A 19852-nucleotide genomic window follows, 5' to 3' on the forward strand; every position below is an offset into this window, starting at 1 on the left:
TAAATAAAATATTAAAAAATTAAATGTTCATTTTTTTTTCCCCAAGATGAAAGAATCTTTTCTTAATATGGACTCTACTTACCTATAAGTATGGACATTAATGAGATTAAAAGTAGCCATTGTAAACTGTAGGTTCTATATAGTAAAACTATGAAACCATGAGAATTGTTCTGTATATTTCATCATTGTCTTCATAGAAGAAAACTAGAAATCTAATTTCTTCTGAATGCTTAAACATTTACTGCAACTAGCTTTTTAGGTATTTTTAATGATATGAACTGATTTTTCTTTTCCTCTTATAGCATTTATTGAAAACTGATTGTAAGAGTGGAATTGATATCATCTGTAACACTGAAAAAGAAGGCAAAACTATGCTAGCCTTGCAACTCTGTGAATCTTTTCTTATTTCACAGCTCCAGAATGGGGACATGTATTGTATCTGGTAAGTGTTCCTAATATAGAAATTGAAATAAGATGGGGAACAGAAGGAGAATTGCTTAGCAGAGTTTGGACTTTAAGTTACGTGACAATGTCAAGCAAGGAGCAATAATAGGTTGTAAGACCTAACAGTTAAAAAAGAAAATGATCATGTACCAGTAATTGATGCTGTAAATGTTTAAGATATGTGCTATAATGAAACAGTTATGTTTTAAGTTAAATCTGGAAAGTGAGGGGTTTTTTTTTTTTTTTGAGACTTAATTTTTTAGAGCAGTTTTATGTTTCTAGCAAAAGTGAGAGGTAGAGATGTTTTCCATAGTCCCCCTGCTTCCACACATACATATCAATATTACTTAACAGAATGGTACATTTTTACCAAGATTGAACCTACACTGACACATCATAATCACCCAAAGTCACAGTTCATTTTATGCTTCACTTGGTATTATACATTCTATGGGTTTGGATAAGTATAGAATGACATATTTATCATTATAGGATTATACAGAGTATTTTCACTGCTGTAAAAATCCTCTATGCTCTGTCTATTTATCTCTCTTTCTGATCCCCACCTCTGGAAAGCACTGATTACTTTTTTACTGTCTTCATAGTTTTGCCTTTTCAGTGTATCATATAGTTGGAATCATAAAATGTGTAGCCTTCTCAAAGTGGCTTCTTTTACTTAGTACTATACATTTACGGTTTCTCCATGTCTTTTCATAGCTTGATGGTTCATTTGTTTTTAGTGTTAAGCAATACTCCCTTGTCTGGGTGTACCACAGTTTATTTATCCATTCAGATGCTGAAGGGCATTTTGTTATTTCCAAGTTTTGGCAATTACAAATAAAGCTGCTATAAACATCTGTGTTCAGGTTTTTCTGTAGATGTGTTTTCAGTTCCTTTGGGTAAATACCGAGGAGCACAATTGCTGGAACGTATGGTAAAAATATGTTTAGTTTTTTAAGAAACTGCCAAACTGCCTTCCAAAATGGCTGTACCATTTTTTTATTCCTACCAGCAGCATATAAAAATTCCTGTTGCTCATCCTCACCACCATTTGTTTTCAAGTTCTAGATTTTGGCCCTGCTGATAGGTGTGTAGTGATATCTCATTGTCATTGTAATTTGCATTTTCCCCGATGACATATGATTTGGAGCATCTTTTCATTTGTTTTCTTGCTATCTGTGTGTCTTCTGTGGTAAGGCATCTGTTAAGATTTTTGGCCTGTTTTTTAAATTGAGTTGCTTGTTTTCTTTCTGTTGACTTCTAAGAGTTCTTTGTGTATTGTGGATAACAATCATTTATCAGATATGTTTTTTAATAAATATTTTCTATCAGTCTGTGGCTTCTCTTTTAATTTTCTTGATATTGTCTTTTACAGAGCAGAGTTTTTTTTTTTATTTTTTTAATGTTAATAAAGTCCTGCTTATCGGTTCTTTCTTTCCTGGATAATATCTTTGGTGTTATGTCAAAAAAGGCATCACCATACCTAAGGTTATCTAGGTATTCTCCTATGTTATATTCTATAAGTTTTATAATTTTACATATTTATGTTTAGGTCTGTGATCCATTTTAGATATTTTTTTTTGTGAATTTTAAAAGGTCTGTGTCCAGATTTAATTTATTGCATATGGATGTCCAGTTGTTCCACTATCATTTGCTGAAGAAACTATCTTTCTCTATTGTATTGCTTTTGTTCCTTTGTCGAAATTCAGTTGATTATATTTATGTGGGTTCATTTCTGGGCTCTCTAGTCTGTTCTATTGATCTATTTGTCTCTTCTTTCAATAATATAACAGTGTCCTCATTTTAGCTTTATAGTGTCTTGAAGTTAGGTATATCAGTCCTTCATCTTTTTCTTCAATATTGCATTGGCTATTCTGGGTCTTTACTTCTCCATATGAACTTTAGAATCAGTTTGTCAATATCCATAAAATGACCTGCTGGCATTTTGACTGGGATTGCATTAAATATGTAGATCAAGTTGGGAAGAACAGACATCTTGACAATATTGTGTCTTCCTATCCTGAAAAATCTCTCCATTTATTTAGTTCTTTGATTTAATTCACCCGAGTTTTAGTGTTCCTTGTATAAATCTACTACATATTTGTTAAATTTATACCTATGTATTTTGTTTCTTAAGTGCTAATGTAAATGGTATTGTGTGAGTTTTAGTTTTTTTAAAACATAAGAATTACATAAAAGTTACTAGTAGGATATATGAAGCATCAAGTTTACCTAACAATTGTGTAATTTAGAAAGTGGTATGAGAGTGTTTTTCGTATCTACCCTTCAAATGCTATTAGGTGAAACCATGAATAATAATTATAAAAGATTCTAGTAACTTCTGACCCTACCCCCCTCAGCATAGAGACACATATATACATACAAACAAACCTTTCCACTTTGATACTTCATTAATTTTTAAAGGAAGACTAGGTTTCATTTGCTGAACATAATAATCTGAAATCATATGGATTATAAACATTTTTTAATAACATGCTTTTGAATTTTAAATATTTAAAACAATAGCTTATAGGGGATTTAAAGCCAAATTCATTTAATCTTCTTGTTTTACAGATTAAAATCTTCAGACTAAGAGATAAAGTAAAAAAGCTAATTGTTAACAGAGCTGAATCTAGAAAGTAGAGGGTTTATTTTCTAGGAGAGTATACTTATAGTTAGATTATGTAAGTTTTGTTCAAAAGTTTACCCAGTAAGTTGCAATTTCAAATAGAGGAGGGGATCAGGAGGCAATTGTATGACATGCACTTAAGTATTATCATTTCTTGATATGTTGTTATTCCCAAATAATACAGTCATGACTATTATAGTGGATCTTTTCCTGTGGGGACAGGAATGTTCTCTGCCCTTGGCTGCATTATACTATTTAAACAAGATCTTCTCAGTCTTTTCATTTTAATATACCCTTAAACAAATTGGAATCATGTGTAAACAACAACAAAGAAGGAAACATTTTATTTTCTTCTTTTCTTGGCTAACTAATTTCTACTCTTTAAGGAGGGACCTTAAAAATAGAACAGTACCTATCTTTCCCATTCCGGTCACAGTTACCCTCCAAGGATAGAAGCGAGGTAATCCAACTCCCAGTTGCATAAGTGGAAAGTAATCTTTAACCTGCTTCTTTGCCCTTCCTTCTGAGTAGGCTGAGTTCTGATGGTCTGCCTTCTTATTTCTTCTACCTCTCCTCTATATTTCTAAATGCTGAGATCCTTTTTTCTAAGAGTTGATTTTCACTGTAACTTGAAGAAACAGGATTCCTTCCAGCCTACAAGGTCTGGGTTTCTTTTTCATCTTGGCCTTCCCTATGATCAGCTTACCCTTTATCTCAACTCTTTAAGGACAGAACCTGACCCACAGTCCACTTTTGCTCTATCTCAGGCTAGTGGAGTAAGCTACTAACCTTATTTCTCTTACCATTACTGAATGAATGAATGAATGAATGAATGAATGAATGAATAATATAATAATAGCAGCTGCCACTAGTTGTTGAGTGCATCCTATAGTCTGTTGTATATATGTATTATCTTATTTATTCCAATAATTTTACGGGGTAGATATTATACCCATGCCATTCAACTAGTAGGTAAAGCCAGGATCCAAACCCAGGTGGCCTGACTCACAGCCTCTGTGTTTTAAGGGTGTTTGTAGAGGCTGTTTTTATAGTCTGTTTGCCTCAGCTAGACTGCTTGATGAATTTGATGATTTTATTAGTACTCTTTACCTGGTAAATATGTTTGTATACTAAATTGGCACTCTGTTTTCTAAAGGACCCTCTGTTGGAAAAGAAAATGTAAGTTTCATTAAAATATTCCCTTTAGTCTTCAAAAAGAAGCCTATTAGAGGTTTTTAGGGTGTTTTGTTTTTTGCTTGTGTTTCCTTCAAAACCCAGTGCACAAGTAAAACTTGAGAAAATTCAGTTAGAATGGAGCTTCATAACAATATCCTTATATTTCTGCTTTGCCTTCTAGAAAGCTAAAATCCATATTGGTAGCCTTCTCCTGGCAAATTTATTAAGATCTTGGTATTAAATTTGGTTTACCAACTTTCCTCTTGAGTTAACAGAAACAAAGATAAACTCTCTCTTCAGAAAAGAAAAAAAAATATTGTACCTTAGGAATGTCTCTCTAAGCAGTCTCAAATTATATTTTGGAATAAGTTGGAGAATAAATATATCTATTTCTAAATATGTTAAACATTCATTTGTGTAATATTGAATGGAATACTTTGCCATGATTTCCAACTATCATTTTTTATCTTTAAATCTGTTGCAGAGATATGCCACATCTTTTTGAACATTTAACTACCTTAGGGAAAATGTAATAGTGTAAGCATTCCTCAGAGATACTGTAGGTTCAGTTCAGTCACTACACTACAGTGAGTATTACAACACAGGGAGTATCACAATAAAGCAAGTCATAATCTTTTACTTATGGAGGGTCTTCAATTTGTAAGCAAACACAACTGTGTATTGCAGTGAAGCAAAGTGCAAAAAAAAAAATGAGGTATGCCTCTATTTACTGGAAAGACACTGGCCTATGGCATGAACCACAAAAAGGACAGGGATATAGTTGGTCATCAAAAGAGAAGTGCTACCAGGGACTCTTGAGATTGCCAGGGTTTTTAAAAAAAATTGTTTCTCTTTTGTGTCAGTTGGTTACAGTCTCTGCTATTACAGACCAGAAGGAATGCCCACAGTCCCCACACTTCCTAGAGTTGAGAACATTTCAGGGTTGAAACTGGGGTCAATTTCCTGTTGAACTAATATTTTAAGGAGGGTCACATAGGAGACATGGTTACTGGGATTCCAATCTTGTGTATCAGGGCTATTGCCAGAAAAAGGTGGCTCACTGTAAACGTAGTAATGCCATGCCTGGTAGCATATAATGCCCTATTGATATTTAAGTCTCTCTCATTCCCAGTCTCTTGTTTTTTGCCACTACTTTTATACAATGTATCATTGAGATTTATAATGTATTAATACTTGGGAAAACAGGACCTATAGTATATAAGCAAGGAAATATATGAAAGGCATGAAATCAATGAGAGGGATAAGGTCTGTTCTGAAGTAATTATCACTTTAGTTTGGAGTATTCATGAAAGCTTTTGTGAAGAGGCACTTGATATGGACATTGAAAGATAAGCTCATCTTACAAAGAACTACTTTCCAAGTAGACCAACCAACATAAACAACAGGGAGAATAAATGAAGCAGATTAACTGTGAGGAGACCAATGCAGAAGAGTGCCCAGGATTCAAATCCTGATGTTTCTGATTCCAAAATCCGTGTTTCCATTGTTGTTGACATTATATAGCATCTAGAATAAGCACTAAATGAAATGATCTGGAAGGTGGAAACAGATCAGTTTAGCAGCCCTATAGAAATACATATATAAAATTAAAGGGCCTAAGGTGCACATGGAGAAGAAAGACTATGGGGAAAAATATAATCAAAGTGTAAAGACTGAAAAATGAACAGGTTAGAGGAATGTTTAGTTAGTGTCATTGACTGATCTAGAAAAAGAGAGTCAATTTTGCAGGAATATTACTTGTTCCAATAGGGTTACGATGATAGAAAGTAATCTTAATTGAAATATACCCAGACATGGAAATTGGTAAAGAAGTCAGAGCTACAGATTTGGAAGCAAGGTGCAAAGGAGTACATATGCCACCGCCCCCCCCCCGCCCAAAAAAGTCAGTGGTATACTGAAACTTATGACCACCACACAGCTAATATGAAATAGAGGGGGAATTTTGGTTTTTACTGCTAATAATACATTGCTTGCTGTCATTTTCTGTTTGTGCTTTCTGTATTGTCTCTCTGAATAGACTATTCATATCTTCATGAGAGTAGTCAAGCTGCCCTTAGATTTAATAGTTGCATATGCTGGGCTCAAAGTACATACTCAGTAAATCACTTTTTTAAAAAAACTTTTTCATCAGTTATTTTAATACTTTTAAATTATGCTTTATGTAACTAATGATATATTTAAAGAATTCTAATTTGCTAAAATGTGATATCCAAACATACCAATTATATCTTAGGATTTTCTTTGCCATTAAACCCACTGCTTCATCTAATAACCTTGTTCATATAATAACCATGGCCCTATTTTTAGAAAATGGTCCATAGGTTGTCTATATTGAAAGTCTGCATATTAATGGAAGAGCAGGTAATCTAAAACATTTCAGAATTAGTACTATAATACACTAAAACGTTTGATCTGTAGCACTTTTGGTACCTTAATAGATTGGAAATAAAAAATATGAACTATTTTTTGCATAAAATCTGCAGCATTGATTTATAAATTGGCAAGTAGGATATTAATTAATGGCCAAAGTTTTTTTTTTAAAGTGATACTGTAATGTTGGTACATTTGGATTAGAATTTATTTTGGTCAAGTACTAGATATGCCTTGCATTTGTTAGTATATGATGGAAATTCATTCCTTACCACTGCAAAATTGCAATTTCCGAGCTTTCCCCCGCCAGCTTCTATTAGTTCTATACAGGTAGCAGAAGTAGCTTGGGGGTTAACATAATATTCATTTATACCCACTTTGTATATATGTCAGCTAGGGAATCAGTGAAAGATAGCCAATGTCTATATCTGAATAAACTGTATTTTTGACTTTCTCTTTTTTCTCATTTACAGGGAGTTGATTTTCATATGGAGTAAACTTCAGCTTAAGTCTAATCCTTCAAAACAAGTTTTTGTAGATCAATGCTACCAGCTTTTAAGAACAGCAACTAATGTGAGAGTCATATTTCCTTTCATGAAAATCATTAAAGATGAGGTAAATAGGATATATTTATCCCTTCATTTTAAATTAAAATTAAATGACAGTTCACTGAAACTTAAATCTTGTATTGATTTGACTATAAATTTGGAGAGGAGATATAATTAAATAAGTTTGTCACTTTTGTAGAATCTTAATTTGCCAATGAACTATATATCTATAGGCAATACCTGCTCGCTGTCATAAAGAAATATAGGTCATAGTTTTAAGTCTGGTGTTTAGGTTGAAGAAGCCATGAATACAAGGCATTTTTGAAACTTAAGGACAAATTTTTGAAGTGTTTAAATAGTATAAACCCATTAACTCTTTTTAAAAATAATCCTAAAGCAAGTTTTTCATGGGCCACTTGCAAGTGAGTACAATTGTACATGACTTACGTAGACATGAAAATAGATCCTCCCAATCCTTTAACTTTTTTCCTCTCAAATATTAACAAGTTTAAATACAAAGATAGTAAAGATAAACCTACCCTACATTTTAACTAAATCATTATGCAGGTTACTTTTAAATACATAAGGAGGCATCCATTAAGTAATGTATTTTATTTTTTCTTATATATTTATGCATTTATGACTTTCATTATCACATCACTCACTAGATGTATGACCATGTAGTGATCATAGTCCCATGACATAAAGTTGGCAGCACTGTATCAGAGAGGTTTTTCTTAAATTTCCTATTTTGCTCACAGCCTTAATAACTTCATTATTGACTAGTGAAATGTCATTCAAATGCATTGTCAAATTTAACCTCTCCCCTACCAAAAAAAGGAGGAAAAAAAAACAAACAAATTATGCCATAGAATACTTCTTAACATTTAAGGTGCATCAGAGTCACCTGTAAAACTTCTTTTAAAAATAAAACAAAGATGTATCTATAAATTTTTTTTATATGTGATTCTCATTTCCACCAAACATTAAGAGACTTTGTTAAAGAAAGTTTATAACATTGGGGAAGTTCAGCCAGTTACCAGAAAGCTTTCTTATTTTCACAAGTCTGGTCAACCTAAGAATACATTATAAAAGGAAAAATCCAAAGATGAAATAAATACTTAAAATGTGCTTAACTGTTTACACTCTACTTGAAAGGTTCTTATCTAATGGAATAGGTCACTTAAATGCCTCAGTGCTGTGAAAAGAGGCACAAAGCTATATGAATTCAGAAGGAGACATTATAGATGGCATATCTGAAAATGCTTCACAAAGGAGGATGCTTTAAGCTGGGTTTTGAATGATAGATGAGGATACTACTAGTATTTGTATTTTGCAGATCACTTTTGCCTCATTTTATTAATTGTTATCACACAACTGTTTAGTGACATTAATAGTGTTAACAGAAAACCTGGGGGAAGTATGTAGAAGATGAAACTAATTGGAGGGACTGCAGGAGTTGGGCTTGGGGTGCTAGAGATCCTAAAGGGACTTGAATTCTACACTAAAAATTGGAACTTTGGTCCATAAATATACTGGCATGTTCAAGGATTTCAGGTAAGGAGGTGCCCTATTTCCTTTTGTCTTTGTGATGATCCTAAAATGTTTAAACTTGGGCAATTGGTTACATTATAACTTCATGAGTCAAGAGAGAGAATATAGACAGAACTTTGGAGAAAGAAGGAATTTTTGTTCTGAAGCAGTGAATTTTGGATTTGTTATAGCTGGAAAATCTAGGTGTAACAGACAATTAGAGGGAGGAAATTTGAATTCAGTAAAGGATTTCAAGCTGGAAATGATGGATTGAGAGAAAACTAAACTCAGTGGAATAGATCTGATCTCCATTCATTCTGTAAATATTTACTCAAAGATCACTATAGTCCAACTTTTATGCTAACCATAGGAAGATATAAAAAATGAGATACTGCATTATTTAGGAATTCACAGATTCCTAGGATTTAATAATTAAAAGCAGGGGGTAGGGACATACAAGGGTTTTTATAAAACAATATATACATGCTTTTTAGAAATAAGTTATTCTCAGTGGAAAGAATGGGGAATGCTTAACTCTACCCCCAGGGCAAGGGCCAGAATGAATAGTGTGGAAAGTCTTTTAGAGTAGAACAGATTCGCAAAGAATGAACAGGAGATGGGTTGGAATTTACCAGCTAGATAAAGTGGGAATATGATGTGCAAAGTTAAGGTCCGCTTGTAAAATTGTAAGTAGTTAAGCAGAGTTACGGAACATGTAAAGGACTAAGTGGACATAAGGATGGTAAGGTGTCTTCCTCTCTGTAATCTGTAATATACCATATGTACGTAGTATGATGTACACACACACACACACAATTTAAAAGACATCATTTGTACCTTTTTCTACTCAAACAAGTATTTAGATCATTTCAAGTCACTCGCAGCATTATTTATAACTTGAATTAGGGTGGATAGACAACAAATTCACAAGTAAAAGCTGATGTTACTTATCTTTGAGTCATAAGTAAAAATTTCAAAACTTGAATGATTTTGCTGGTAACTTTCAGTAGGTTCATTATTCTGATACCTTATTAGATTTGGAAAGATTGTAACTGCCCTCTTCATGTGGCCTACACTTCTTCCCTTATTTGGTTAAAGAATATTACTTAAATAAAATAGTGCAGCTTTATGAAAGAGTTTCCATAAGCAGTTCTTTAAAAAAAAGTCGTTATTTTTTGACATCAACAATGGATAAATGTGCTTACGTTCATATAATTTAACCTTTCTGTCACAGAATGAGATTAGTACCTAAAATAAGAAACTTTAATCTTTGTAAGTTTATAGAGCATTTTGTATTTCAAGTCACCACAAAGTTATGAAGCATTTTTTATTATGGTTAGTAATGCTAGACAAATTTGAAAATTAAGTAAGTTAGAAGTGAAAATGCTGTCTTTTCCAGATTATTCTCAAATTTAGAAAGATTTATTTATATGTTAAATAAGAGTTAAGATTACCCATTGAAGAAAATTGCACATTTGGAATCCTATGGTTTTTTTTTTAGCTTTCACTTTAGAGTTGTATTTTTAAAATATAAACTAGTTTGTGTAATATTTTTAAAAAAGGTATTTAGTGGTAATATTTTTTTCTTTTTACAGGTTGAAGAAGAAGGCTTACAAATTTGTGTTGAAATATGTGGTTGTGCTCTACAACTAGACCTTCATGATGATCCCAAAACTAAGTGTCTAATTTATAAAACAATTGCACATTTTTTGCCAAATGATTTGGAGATCCTCAGGATTTGTGCACTCTCAATATTTTTTCTTGAGCGCTCCTTGGAAGCTTATCATACTGTTGAAGAACTTTACAAACGTCCTGATGAAGAATATAATGAAGGCACTAGTAGTGTTCAAAATCGTGTTCGTTTTGAATTACTTCCCATTTTGAAAAAGGGATTGTTTTTTGACCCTGAGTTCTGGAACTTCGTAATGATTAAGAAAAACTGTGTAGCATTACTGAGTGATAAATCAGCAATTAGATTTCTAAATGAAAATACACTGGAAAATTCTACAGGTAATCTGAAAAAGACAGTGGAGCAGAGAGACTTAGATGAAGGGCTTGACTCTCTTACAGATCACAGCACTGGAGAGCTTGATCCTGATGACATATCTGGAACCCAACCAAAAGGCCATGTTAATACAAAGAAAAACCTTACAGCTCTCAATGCTACTAAAGTAGATCACAACGTCCCAAGGCATCGGTGTATGTTATGTAACAAGGAATTTCTAGGTGGTCACATTGTAAGGCATGCCCAGGCTCATCAGAAAAAAGGCAGTTTTTCCTGTGTAATATGTGGTAGGAAATTTAGAAACAGAGGACTTATGCAGAAGCATTTAAAGAATCATGTTAAAAAAATACAAAGACAACAAATTGCTGCAGCTCAACAGGAGGATCAGGAAATTCCTGCTCTGGAAGAAATAAATTGTTCCAATTCTTTAATTTCATTTGAAAATGAGAATTCTGATAATAAAGATTTGGAAGTACAGACTATTAATACTTCTAGTGATGGAAACGAAGAAGTCATCCCTGCACATGTGGCCGAATTCACTGAAATTCCCATAAGTGTATCAGAAGATGCTATTAAAAACATTATTGAAAATGGCAGCCCTGATACTTATGTAAATAATGTATTAGAGCCTTTACCTGTATGTGAGGATGACTATGAGGAGGAAGAGGATGAAGAAGGTGATTATGAAGATGACTATGACCTGAATCAAGAAACTTCAGTACTTCATAAAATCAATGGAACTGTGTGCCATCCAAAAGATATATATGATACAGATCAAGAAGGGAACTTTAAGTGTCCTGCTCTTGGCTGTGTCAGGATATTTAAAAGAATTGGATTTTTAAATAAACATGCAAGGACTGTACATCCAACTGACTTAAATGTGCGGCAAACAGTAATGAAGTGGAGCAAAGGAAAATGCAAATTTTGTCAAAGGCAGTTTGAAGATTCTCAACATTTTATAGATCACCTTAATAGACACAGCTATCCAAATGTATACTTTTGTTTGCATTTTAATTGCAATGAGTCATTTAAGCTGCCATTCCAGCTTGCCCAACACACAAAAAGTCACAGGATATTTCAAGCTCAGTGTAGTTTTCCAGAATGCCATGAGCTTTTTGAAGATCTTCCTCTGCTATATGAACATGAAGCTCAGCACTATTTAAGTAAAACACCAGAATCATCTACACAACCAAGTGAAGCAGTTGTTTGGGATGTTCTTACAGACTCAAATCCTAATCATCAGGAAAAAGACTCATCTAGTTATGAGAAACAAGCTGTTAGTCTGCCAGTTTCTACTAGCAAATCAAGGAAAGATTCTACAGAACCAAAGACCTGTACAGAAAGTATGGAAAAGAAGACAGACAGTTTAGTTCAGAATGGAAATGAACATTCTGATGATACTGTTTCTGATATAAGCTTGATAGACCAAAAGATGCCTGACATAGAGCCAAATTCTGAAAATAACTGTAGTATTAGTGATTTAGTCAACGGACACAGTGGAACAGAACAGACACCTTTAGTTTCATCAGATCCTGCTTTGAAAATTGATACAAATAGAATCAGGACAGAAAACGGTTCCATTTTACCCAGCGTTCTACCACAAGAACACAATACCCCGCCAGTATCTCAGGCACCATCCAAACCAAATCTGACGAGTGAACATACTTCATATGGCTTAATTTTATCAAAGCCATATGTCAGACCATTGCCTCCCAGTTACCTTGATGAACGGTACCTTAGTATGCCAAAACGCAGAAAATTTCTGACTGATAGAATAGATGCCTGTTCTGATCAAGATAACATTTGTAAAAAGTCAGTGAAAAGATTAAGATGTGGCAAATGCCTGACCACCTACTGTAATGCAGAAGCACTTGAGGCTCACCTTGCACAAAAGAAATGTCAGGCACTCTTTGGATTTGATTCAGATGATGAAAGTAAGTCTTCTATCTTCTTACTAGGTATATCTGTAGAAATAGAAAATCCCATAGGTCTTTTTGAGGTTAAAAAAATTAACATTTGTATAGCACAGTGAGGTGATATTACTATTCTGTTTTATAAACTGAAATACACAAATAATTTGCATAGGCAGAGGCCTGTGAACTTGTGGGAGCCAGAACTTATACACAGGTTTTTCATGTGTTTTGATTATACTCTTTCACTATATCTGAGGCTTTTCTTCATTCTACGTTTCATGTAATTAAAGTTCTAGAAACTAAAGTAATTATGATGGAACTGTTTTTCATCTGCATGCTAGAATATAAACCAAGTGAAATCGAGCCTCTTTACAAAAACAATTGAAACAAATCAGAAAATAATTGAAAAATACAAAAGGAAAATAAAAACTTGTCTTTCTACTGATAATCAGTATTCTTTGAATGTGTAAGGGTATTAATAAACAGGAATCTGACTTAGAATTCCAGGTGAACATCTATAAAATTTGAATTAATAGACGTGTTCTCTTTTACAGGTGCCTGATAAAAATATTTCAGAAAGATCTGTTGATCAAGCAGTAGTGCGAAAAAAGCACTACAAGAAAATGCATCATCAGTTTGCTATTTCCCTGATGGCCTTAATTTTAGAGTGGTCTTGGATTACTAAAGATAAAGACAACGCACATTGTCCAGAATGAACTCACAGAAAAGTGCTGGGTTAGATTCCAAAAGGGTTATTTCAAAACTCCCAAAGTACCAGTTATCCAGAAAACCACATTTTAAAAAAGGTTTGTGAGATTAATAGCAGCATGTTCAGGTTTGCTTATGTAACAAACATGTTCAGGCAACTAGTCAAAGAGAAACAAGCTATGGCCTTACAGAAAGGAAAAAGTTCACCTGTTATTAAAAAGGGGGCAGGGGTTGGTTTACAATAAACAAAGTATTCTACAAATGGGATTTGTTTTCTTGTCATGCATAATCAGATCATGACCTCCCTTCTGGTCAAAAATGGTTTAAAGAATCACTGCTGTTTGCTTTATTATAATTTAGAAACTGATACATTAAAAAAAACAACTTGATTATCACCATTCTATTCATAATAGATTGTAACTTGTTTTCAGATGATTGAATAGACAAGTCAAAGTTCAATGAATGGCATGCCAGCATTGAAAATTTAAAAAAGCAAAACAACAGAGCTTTAATAGAACCTTCCATTTTCCATTCTTATAATACCAGTGAATTTAGTAGTATTTAAAAGGCAGCAGCGTTGATTAAATAGAAAAAGTACCAGCGATGACTTTGGGCACATATTGGAGGAACCTAAGACCATTAAAGGCTGTCTAGTTGAAGGAAAACACTGAATTGCAAATTCTCCAATGTGAATAATGGTATAAGCACACTGGGATATTTCTATTTGTATATAGAGTGGTATTAGGACATTGCTTGATGATTCATTGTAAGTCCTATATACATTAATGTGAGTTATGTAAGTACAGCCCTATAAGAACTGGCTGTAAGAAATATAAGTTAAGAATCAGGTCAGGAATTCATTGGTTTTATTCAGTTAGGAGAGTTAATTATATAATAAGCCATACTACTTATGCTTTCTTATTTATTAGTAATGAATTTGGTCTGAATAGTAATTTTTATATATATATGAAATATTTACACAAAAATTTGCACAAGAACACAGTAAGATATATTGACACATTTATTTTCCTTAATGACCAGTAATTTTCCTAAGGAAGATTTTAACTTAATTGTCAATAAATTGTTAAGACAAAAAATGTTTTTTAAATACCCTCTGAGATACATTCTATTGGGTTGGCCAAAAAGTTCATTTGTTTTTTCTTTAAGATGGCTCTTGTAGTGCTTAGTTGTCTTTAACTTCATTCAAAACAATTTTGTTAGATTGTATTGTGACAACTGTTAAATCAGCATGCATTTAAAAAAAGTCAAAATTGCTGAATTTTTTATGTAGCCATTTTCATATTGAAGATGGAAGAAAATACGCAACATTTTTGTATATTATGTTTCATCATTTTCAGAAAGATAGAATTGCAACTGAAATGCAAAAAAAAGATTTGTACAGTGTATGGAGAAGGTGCTGTGACTGACTGAATGTGTCAAAGGTGGTTTGTCAGGTTTTGTGCTGGACATTTCTTGCTTGCCAATGCACCACAGTCGGGTAGACCAGTTGAAGTTCATAGCAGTCAAGTTGAGATATTAATTAAGGACAATCAGCATTATTCCACGCAGAAAATAGGTGACATACTCAAAATATCCAAATCAATAAAATTACTGGTGAAAATGAAAAATGTATCATTTTACAGAAAAAACTAAACAGACCTTTTTGCCAACCCAACACCTGTACATTCTCTAAAAGATGAGGGTTAAAAGACTTCCGTTTACCTAATAGCATGTTAATCTACAGCAGGGATAAAATGAATAAAAATGCAAAGAAGGATTCTTCAAAAACTGAACTAGCAACGTACCAGTATCAACCAAATATTCCAGTATTCCAAATGACACATTTTTGTTCAAGGTAGATAATCTTATCAGGCCCTACTATATCCAAATATTTTGAATATTAAAACTTCTTGAATGAAGTTACCAAGCAAGTGGAACATTACTTCCAGGGTAGCACCCAGATTTTATTAAGTTAAGATTTCCAAGTCATGATAGATCAGACATCTAAAACACTTTCCAATTTCATTAGCTTATTTATCATCGGCATTCGCTACTATGCAATTGACAGACATACCATCCAATTAAATTTAGTGTGTTTTTTTTTTAATGTAGCCTACATTAGGCTGTGTTACTTTTAAATAACACAAGTACACACAAATCAATTAGATTTTTTAAATTATTTAAGGTCAACTTTAAATGTTTTCCAGACTCCACGAGACTAAAAATACAACACCAGAGATCTATTTCAGTTTAGTCTAAAATAATCATGTAATAAGTCTGTTTGGAAACTAGTTAATTTGGACAATGAAGTTTTTTTGAAATATATTTTCAACTTCATATTCCATAAGTTTAAAATTACAACTTAACATTTTTAACTTATTTTTTGTAAGTTGAAACTATCACGTCTACAAATTATTTTCATTCATTTTGCAGTTCATACCAAGATGTTTTAAACATACCCCACATGTTATTTTATTTTTTTGGTCTTTAATTTGAAGTTTTATTGCTACTTTTGTGTTGCTAAGGGAAAACTTTCTGAAAGACAGAGATCAAATCAGTTTATACAAAGTCAAGGAATGTCTTATAAAATTCTATTTGACCACATTGTTCTAACCTCTTAATATATTTCTCAAATAATTGCTATTGAAAGAATGTGTACATTTTATGTATTTTTATAATGTAAAATTACATCATTTTGCTTTTAGAGAGTGCATAAACTTCCAACAGTTCTAATTTGGAATCCAGAAGACAAGGAAGCTTTCTTCCTCATTTTATTCTTTCTTTTATACTCCTCTTTTGAGGATGTGTTTATTTACATGGACCAACTTTCAATCCTTTGATTTTAAATTAAAAATAATTGCCTTCAAAACATTAAATACTTTCTGTTATGTTTCAGTAAGGTCAAGAAAATGGCAAATCTGAATTTTTGCTGCTCAGATATTACGGAGGAGGTAGAAAAGGGGAATCTCCGTGGATAAGGACACTGGTACTTTGGGCTTTAGCCATATTCTTTTTTTTTTTTTTTAAACTGCCAGTTATATAATGACTAGATAATTTATAACATTGAACTTGTGATTCTTCTCAAATCACACCTGAAGGTTCAGCCTTTCGTGTTTGGTTTAAACTGTTGTATGGATTAAAAACCTAAAAGGGATAATAGTGTTTATTTTTTAATTTATTTGGTACTGTAAAACACCTTTTCAGAATGACTAAATGCTGCATATGCATTTTGGAATTGTTAATATGTGAAAGATAATTACAGATTCAGCAAGAAAGGAATTTGTGCTTCCTTGTTGAATATTATTTTACTTTGCATTTTATAAGAGTACAAATTAAAACTGAGCCATTGAACTGCAATAAATCAACAATAGTGTCTCATTTCAAGAAATTTTTTGTACTGTACATAGATTTGTTCAATAAAACATTGTCCTTATTGGTAATGAAGTGGTCAGTTTTATGTAGCACAATGCTTCAAAAGGAGTTAGGCTTAAGATATATATTAAGTAAGAAATTTCTATTGTTTCATAAGAAAATGAGGTATTTCAGTTAATATTACCATATTTGTATTGAATGATTTTAAAAACATAGAAAAAAGATAAGTCTAAAAGTTTTCATAAGTATACCTTTTTAGAAATTATTTTAACTAATGTCCACATGCAGGAATTAGAGGTTGCTAGAATTACTGAAGTCATTTCAGGTAAATGGTTTCAGTGTGAGATAGCACCCTCTGCAAGTTTAGTAGGTGGAAGACAAATATCAGAACTCTCCAAAAGCAAGACGGAGGATGGATTTATCTATGTTAGTCATTCTCCAAAGATGAAGAGTCTCTGGTGGAACTTAAAACAATAAAACAAAAACTCTGAAGTCATTTGGAAATAAGAGGTAAATGATAGCTAAAGTTACTACCTAAAAAAAAGCATTTCAGTGGGAAAATAAGATAGTCTGTTTCTAAAAGTGAGATCCTTGGGCATGAGGGCTTGCTCTTTTATGGTTCACTAACAAAGGAAAACCCCCTACACTATTTGCTATAACTTGTAACTGGAAAAAAAAGGGGCCCGATGTAGAAAAAGAACCTCTTTAATGTGATGAGTTAGCACTGCAAATGAAAGTACACACTGTTGAGTACAGTGTTTTACACATTACAAATGTTACGCTTTGAAAAACACTGAGGAGGTTATTAAAGCATTCTAGAGCTGAGATATAGAATTCTCAGTCCAGGATTTATGGTCAAATGATCTTAGACTATTAAATAAATGTATTTGAGGTATTTAGATAAAATTATTGGAGTTATCTACACTTCCATTTTTCTTTTCTGAAACTTGAGGAATTCTCAGAAGCAATCAAATACTCGTATAAGTAAGCTCTCAAGATAAATAGGTTGCCTTTCATAGCATAATGTAAGATTCATACTGATTTCAAAAACCAACTGATAAGAGACAAGTTTGGTTATGTATCAAAATTTGAAATGAAGTCAATCTAGCAGTGCATGGGATAAAAACTAAAAGGAGAGGTTCATGCCCTATTTGTGGGTGCTGCACATTGGAGAAGAAAATAGCTTCTTGTATTACTAAGTTACTGTGTATCAGCTACTTTATATATGTAACCCCTAATTGTGAACAGTACATAAGAATATTGCTGTTAAGAAAAGTTAAATAATCGACTAAAGTCACATAGCTAATAAATAGGTGGAACTGAAAAATCAGATGTGTCCTAAAATCATAATGCCATGCAGTTTCTGTCATGCAGTTTTCCCTACAAATGGAGAGCCTAAGTGGATCTACTATGTCCACATTGAGAGAGAGAGACTTGCCTGGAGAGCCTAGTGGATCTACTATATCCTAATCAAAAGAGAGAGAGAGAGACTTGCCTGAGGATTATTAATTTCAGAGACAAAGGATGAAGTTGACTACAGACTTCTACCAGCAGTGATTCTTATGGCATGGTTCCCAGAGCAGCAGAATCAGCATCACCTCAGAATTTGTTAGAATTCCTACATATTGGCAAGTGGGGAAATCCCTGGCTCACAGAACTCAGATTCTACTGGAGGGCAACTAACATACAGTGTAAATGCTACCGAGAAAAATTATGTGAGTAGGGAAGGAATAAGTAAGCATGGCATTGTTGGTGATCATTTTAAACAGGATGATGAAAGAATGTTGCTTTGTAAGGTGACTTTTGAGCAGGAACCTGAATGAATTAAGGAAAAAGAACCATTAAGATATCTGAGGGAGAACTGTGCCAAGCAGAACAGCAAGAGCAAAGGCTCTATGGCGAGGATCTGCTTGGCAGATTTAAGAAACAAACAGCAAGGGAACCACTATGACTAGTCTGGAGAGAGCGAGAATAATGGGAAATGAAGACAGAAAGGTAAAAGATAAAAGCCAAAATTTAATGGCCTGCACGACAAGATCTGCACTAATATAGTAGCTACTAGCCAAATGTGCCTATTAAAATTCAGATTTTCAAATACAGTTCAGTTTGAGTTTCTCAGTTGTACTAGCCACATGGCAAGAGCTCAATAGCCACAAATGACTGATAGTTACTATACTGGACGAAACTGATACGGAACATTTACATCATCTCAGCACTTTTTGACAGGTGATTCTATATGACTGGTTCTCAACGGGGGGTGACTTTTTGTCCCTCAGGAAAAATCTGGCAAATGTTGAGATATTTTTGGTATCCGTAACTGTGGGAAGGAGGTGCTACTGGCATCTCGTGGGTAAAGGTCAGGAACGCTGTGAAGCATCCTACAGTCCATTGGGCAGCATCCACAACAAAGAATTATCCTGCCCAAAATAACAATAGCACCAGGGTTAAGAAAACCTGCTCTCGATCAATCCTGACTACAACCCTAACCTCACTGCTAATTGCTGCCACCTTTCACAAGCTGCTCCAGACTCCTGGCCTCCTTTCTACATGCCAAGTATTCCATTCCTTAGAAATTCTACTGTTGCCTCTTCCTAGACACTCTTCTTCCATAGTTCATGCTCTTATTTTCTTCAGGTCTTTCCTTCAAGGTCACTTAGAGAAGCATTTCCTGACAGCCTTTCTAAAAATAGCAACATCCTATCACCCCCCTTTTGATGTTCTTTTTTTCTCCACAGCATTTCCTGATGGTATATAGTTTCTTACGTTTATTGTCTGCTTCCTTCCACTAGAATGCAAGCTCCGAAGGACTTGCATTTGTTTCCAGCAAAAAGAGCAGTGCCTTGCAAGCAGTTAAATGTTCAATAAATACATTATTTTGAATAAGTGAAAGAAAAAGTGGGGCATGCCTCCCATTGTGGTTCCATGTCAGCATTATGAGCATTTACTTGCCAAACTCCCAAAAGATTCTCGAAGGTAGGTCTGTGCGTTTTTTTCCCCCCGCTGAATATTCAGTACCTAGCTTAGTAGGCACTCAGTAATGCTTAATGAAAAATTAAGAATTGGTATGTTTAGTAAAATACTTCAAAATCCACTGCCAAATTAGATTAACCGTACTTTGAATTCCTGCTTTAAA

At 33.4% G+C, this 19852-nt stretch overlaps 1 protein-coding gene and 1 long non-coding RNA gene across 2 annotated transcripts in view; one reads left to right on the forward strand and one right to left on the reverse strand.

Moving 5' to 3' along the window:
- ZNF654 (zinc finger protein 654) overlaps positions 1-14316 on the forward strand; it is an 83191-nt gene extending 68875 nt beyond the window's left edge. The window contains exons 6-9 of the mRNA XM_054585239.1: positions 303-442; positions 7114-7255; positions 10317-12660; positions 13194-14316. Of these exons, the coding sequence (XP_054441214.1) occupies positions 303-442; positions 7114-7255; positions 10317-12660; positions 13194-13201 (2634 nt within the window). The 3' untranslated portion in view covers positions 13202-14316. The remainder of the gene's footprint in view (positions 1-302; positions 443-7113; positions 7256-10316; positions 12661-13193) is intronic.
- Positions 1-19852, reverse strand: part of LOC129079954 (uncharacterized) — a 36072-nt gene that overhangs the window by 15138 nt on the left and 1082 nt on the right. Inside the window, exon 2 of the long non-coding RNA XR_008530117.1 lies at positions 12609-12690. This is a non-coding gene — a long non-coding RNA (uncharacterized LOC129079954). The remainder of the gene's footprint in view (positions 1-12608; positions 12691-19852) is intronic.

The sequence above is a fragment of the Pteronotus mesoamericanus genome, unplaced genomic scaffold, assembly GCF_021234165.1.
Source record: "Pteronotus mesoamericanus isolate MK-2021 breed Mesoamerican mustached bat unplaced genomic scaffold, CSHL_Meso_final contig_82, whole genome shotgun sequence".
NCBI classification, from domain to species: Eukaryota; Metazoa; Chordata; class Mammalia; order Chiroptera; family Mormoopidae; genus Pteronotus; species Pteronotus mesoamericanus.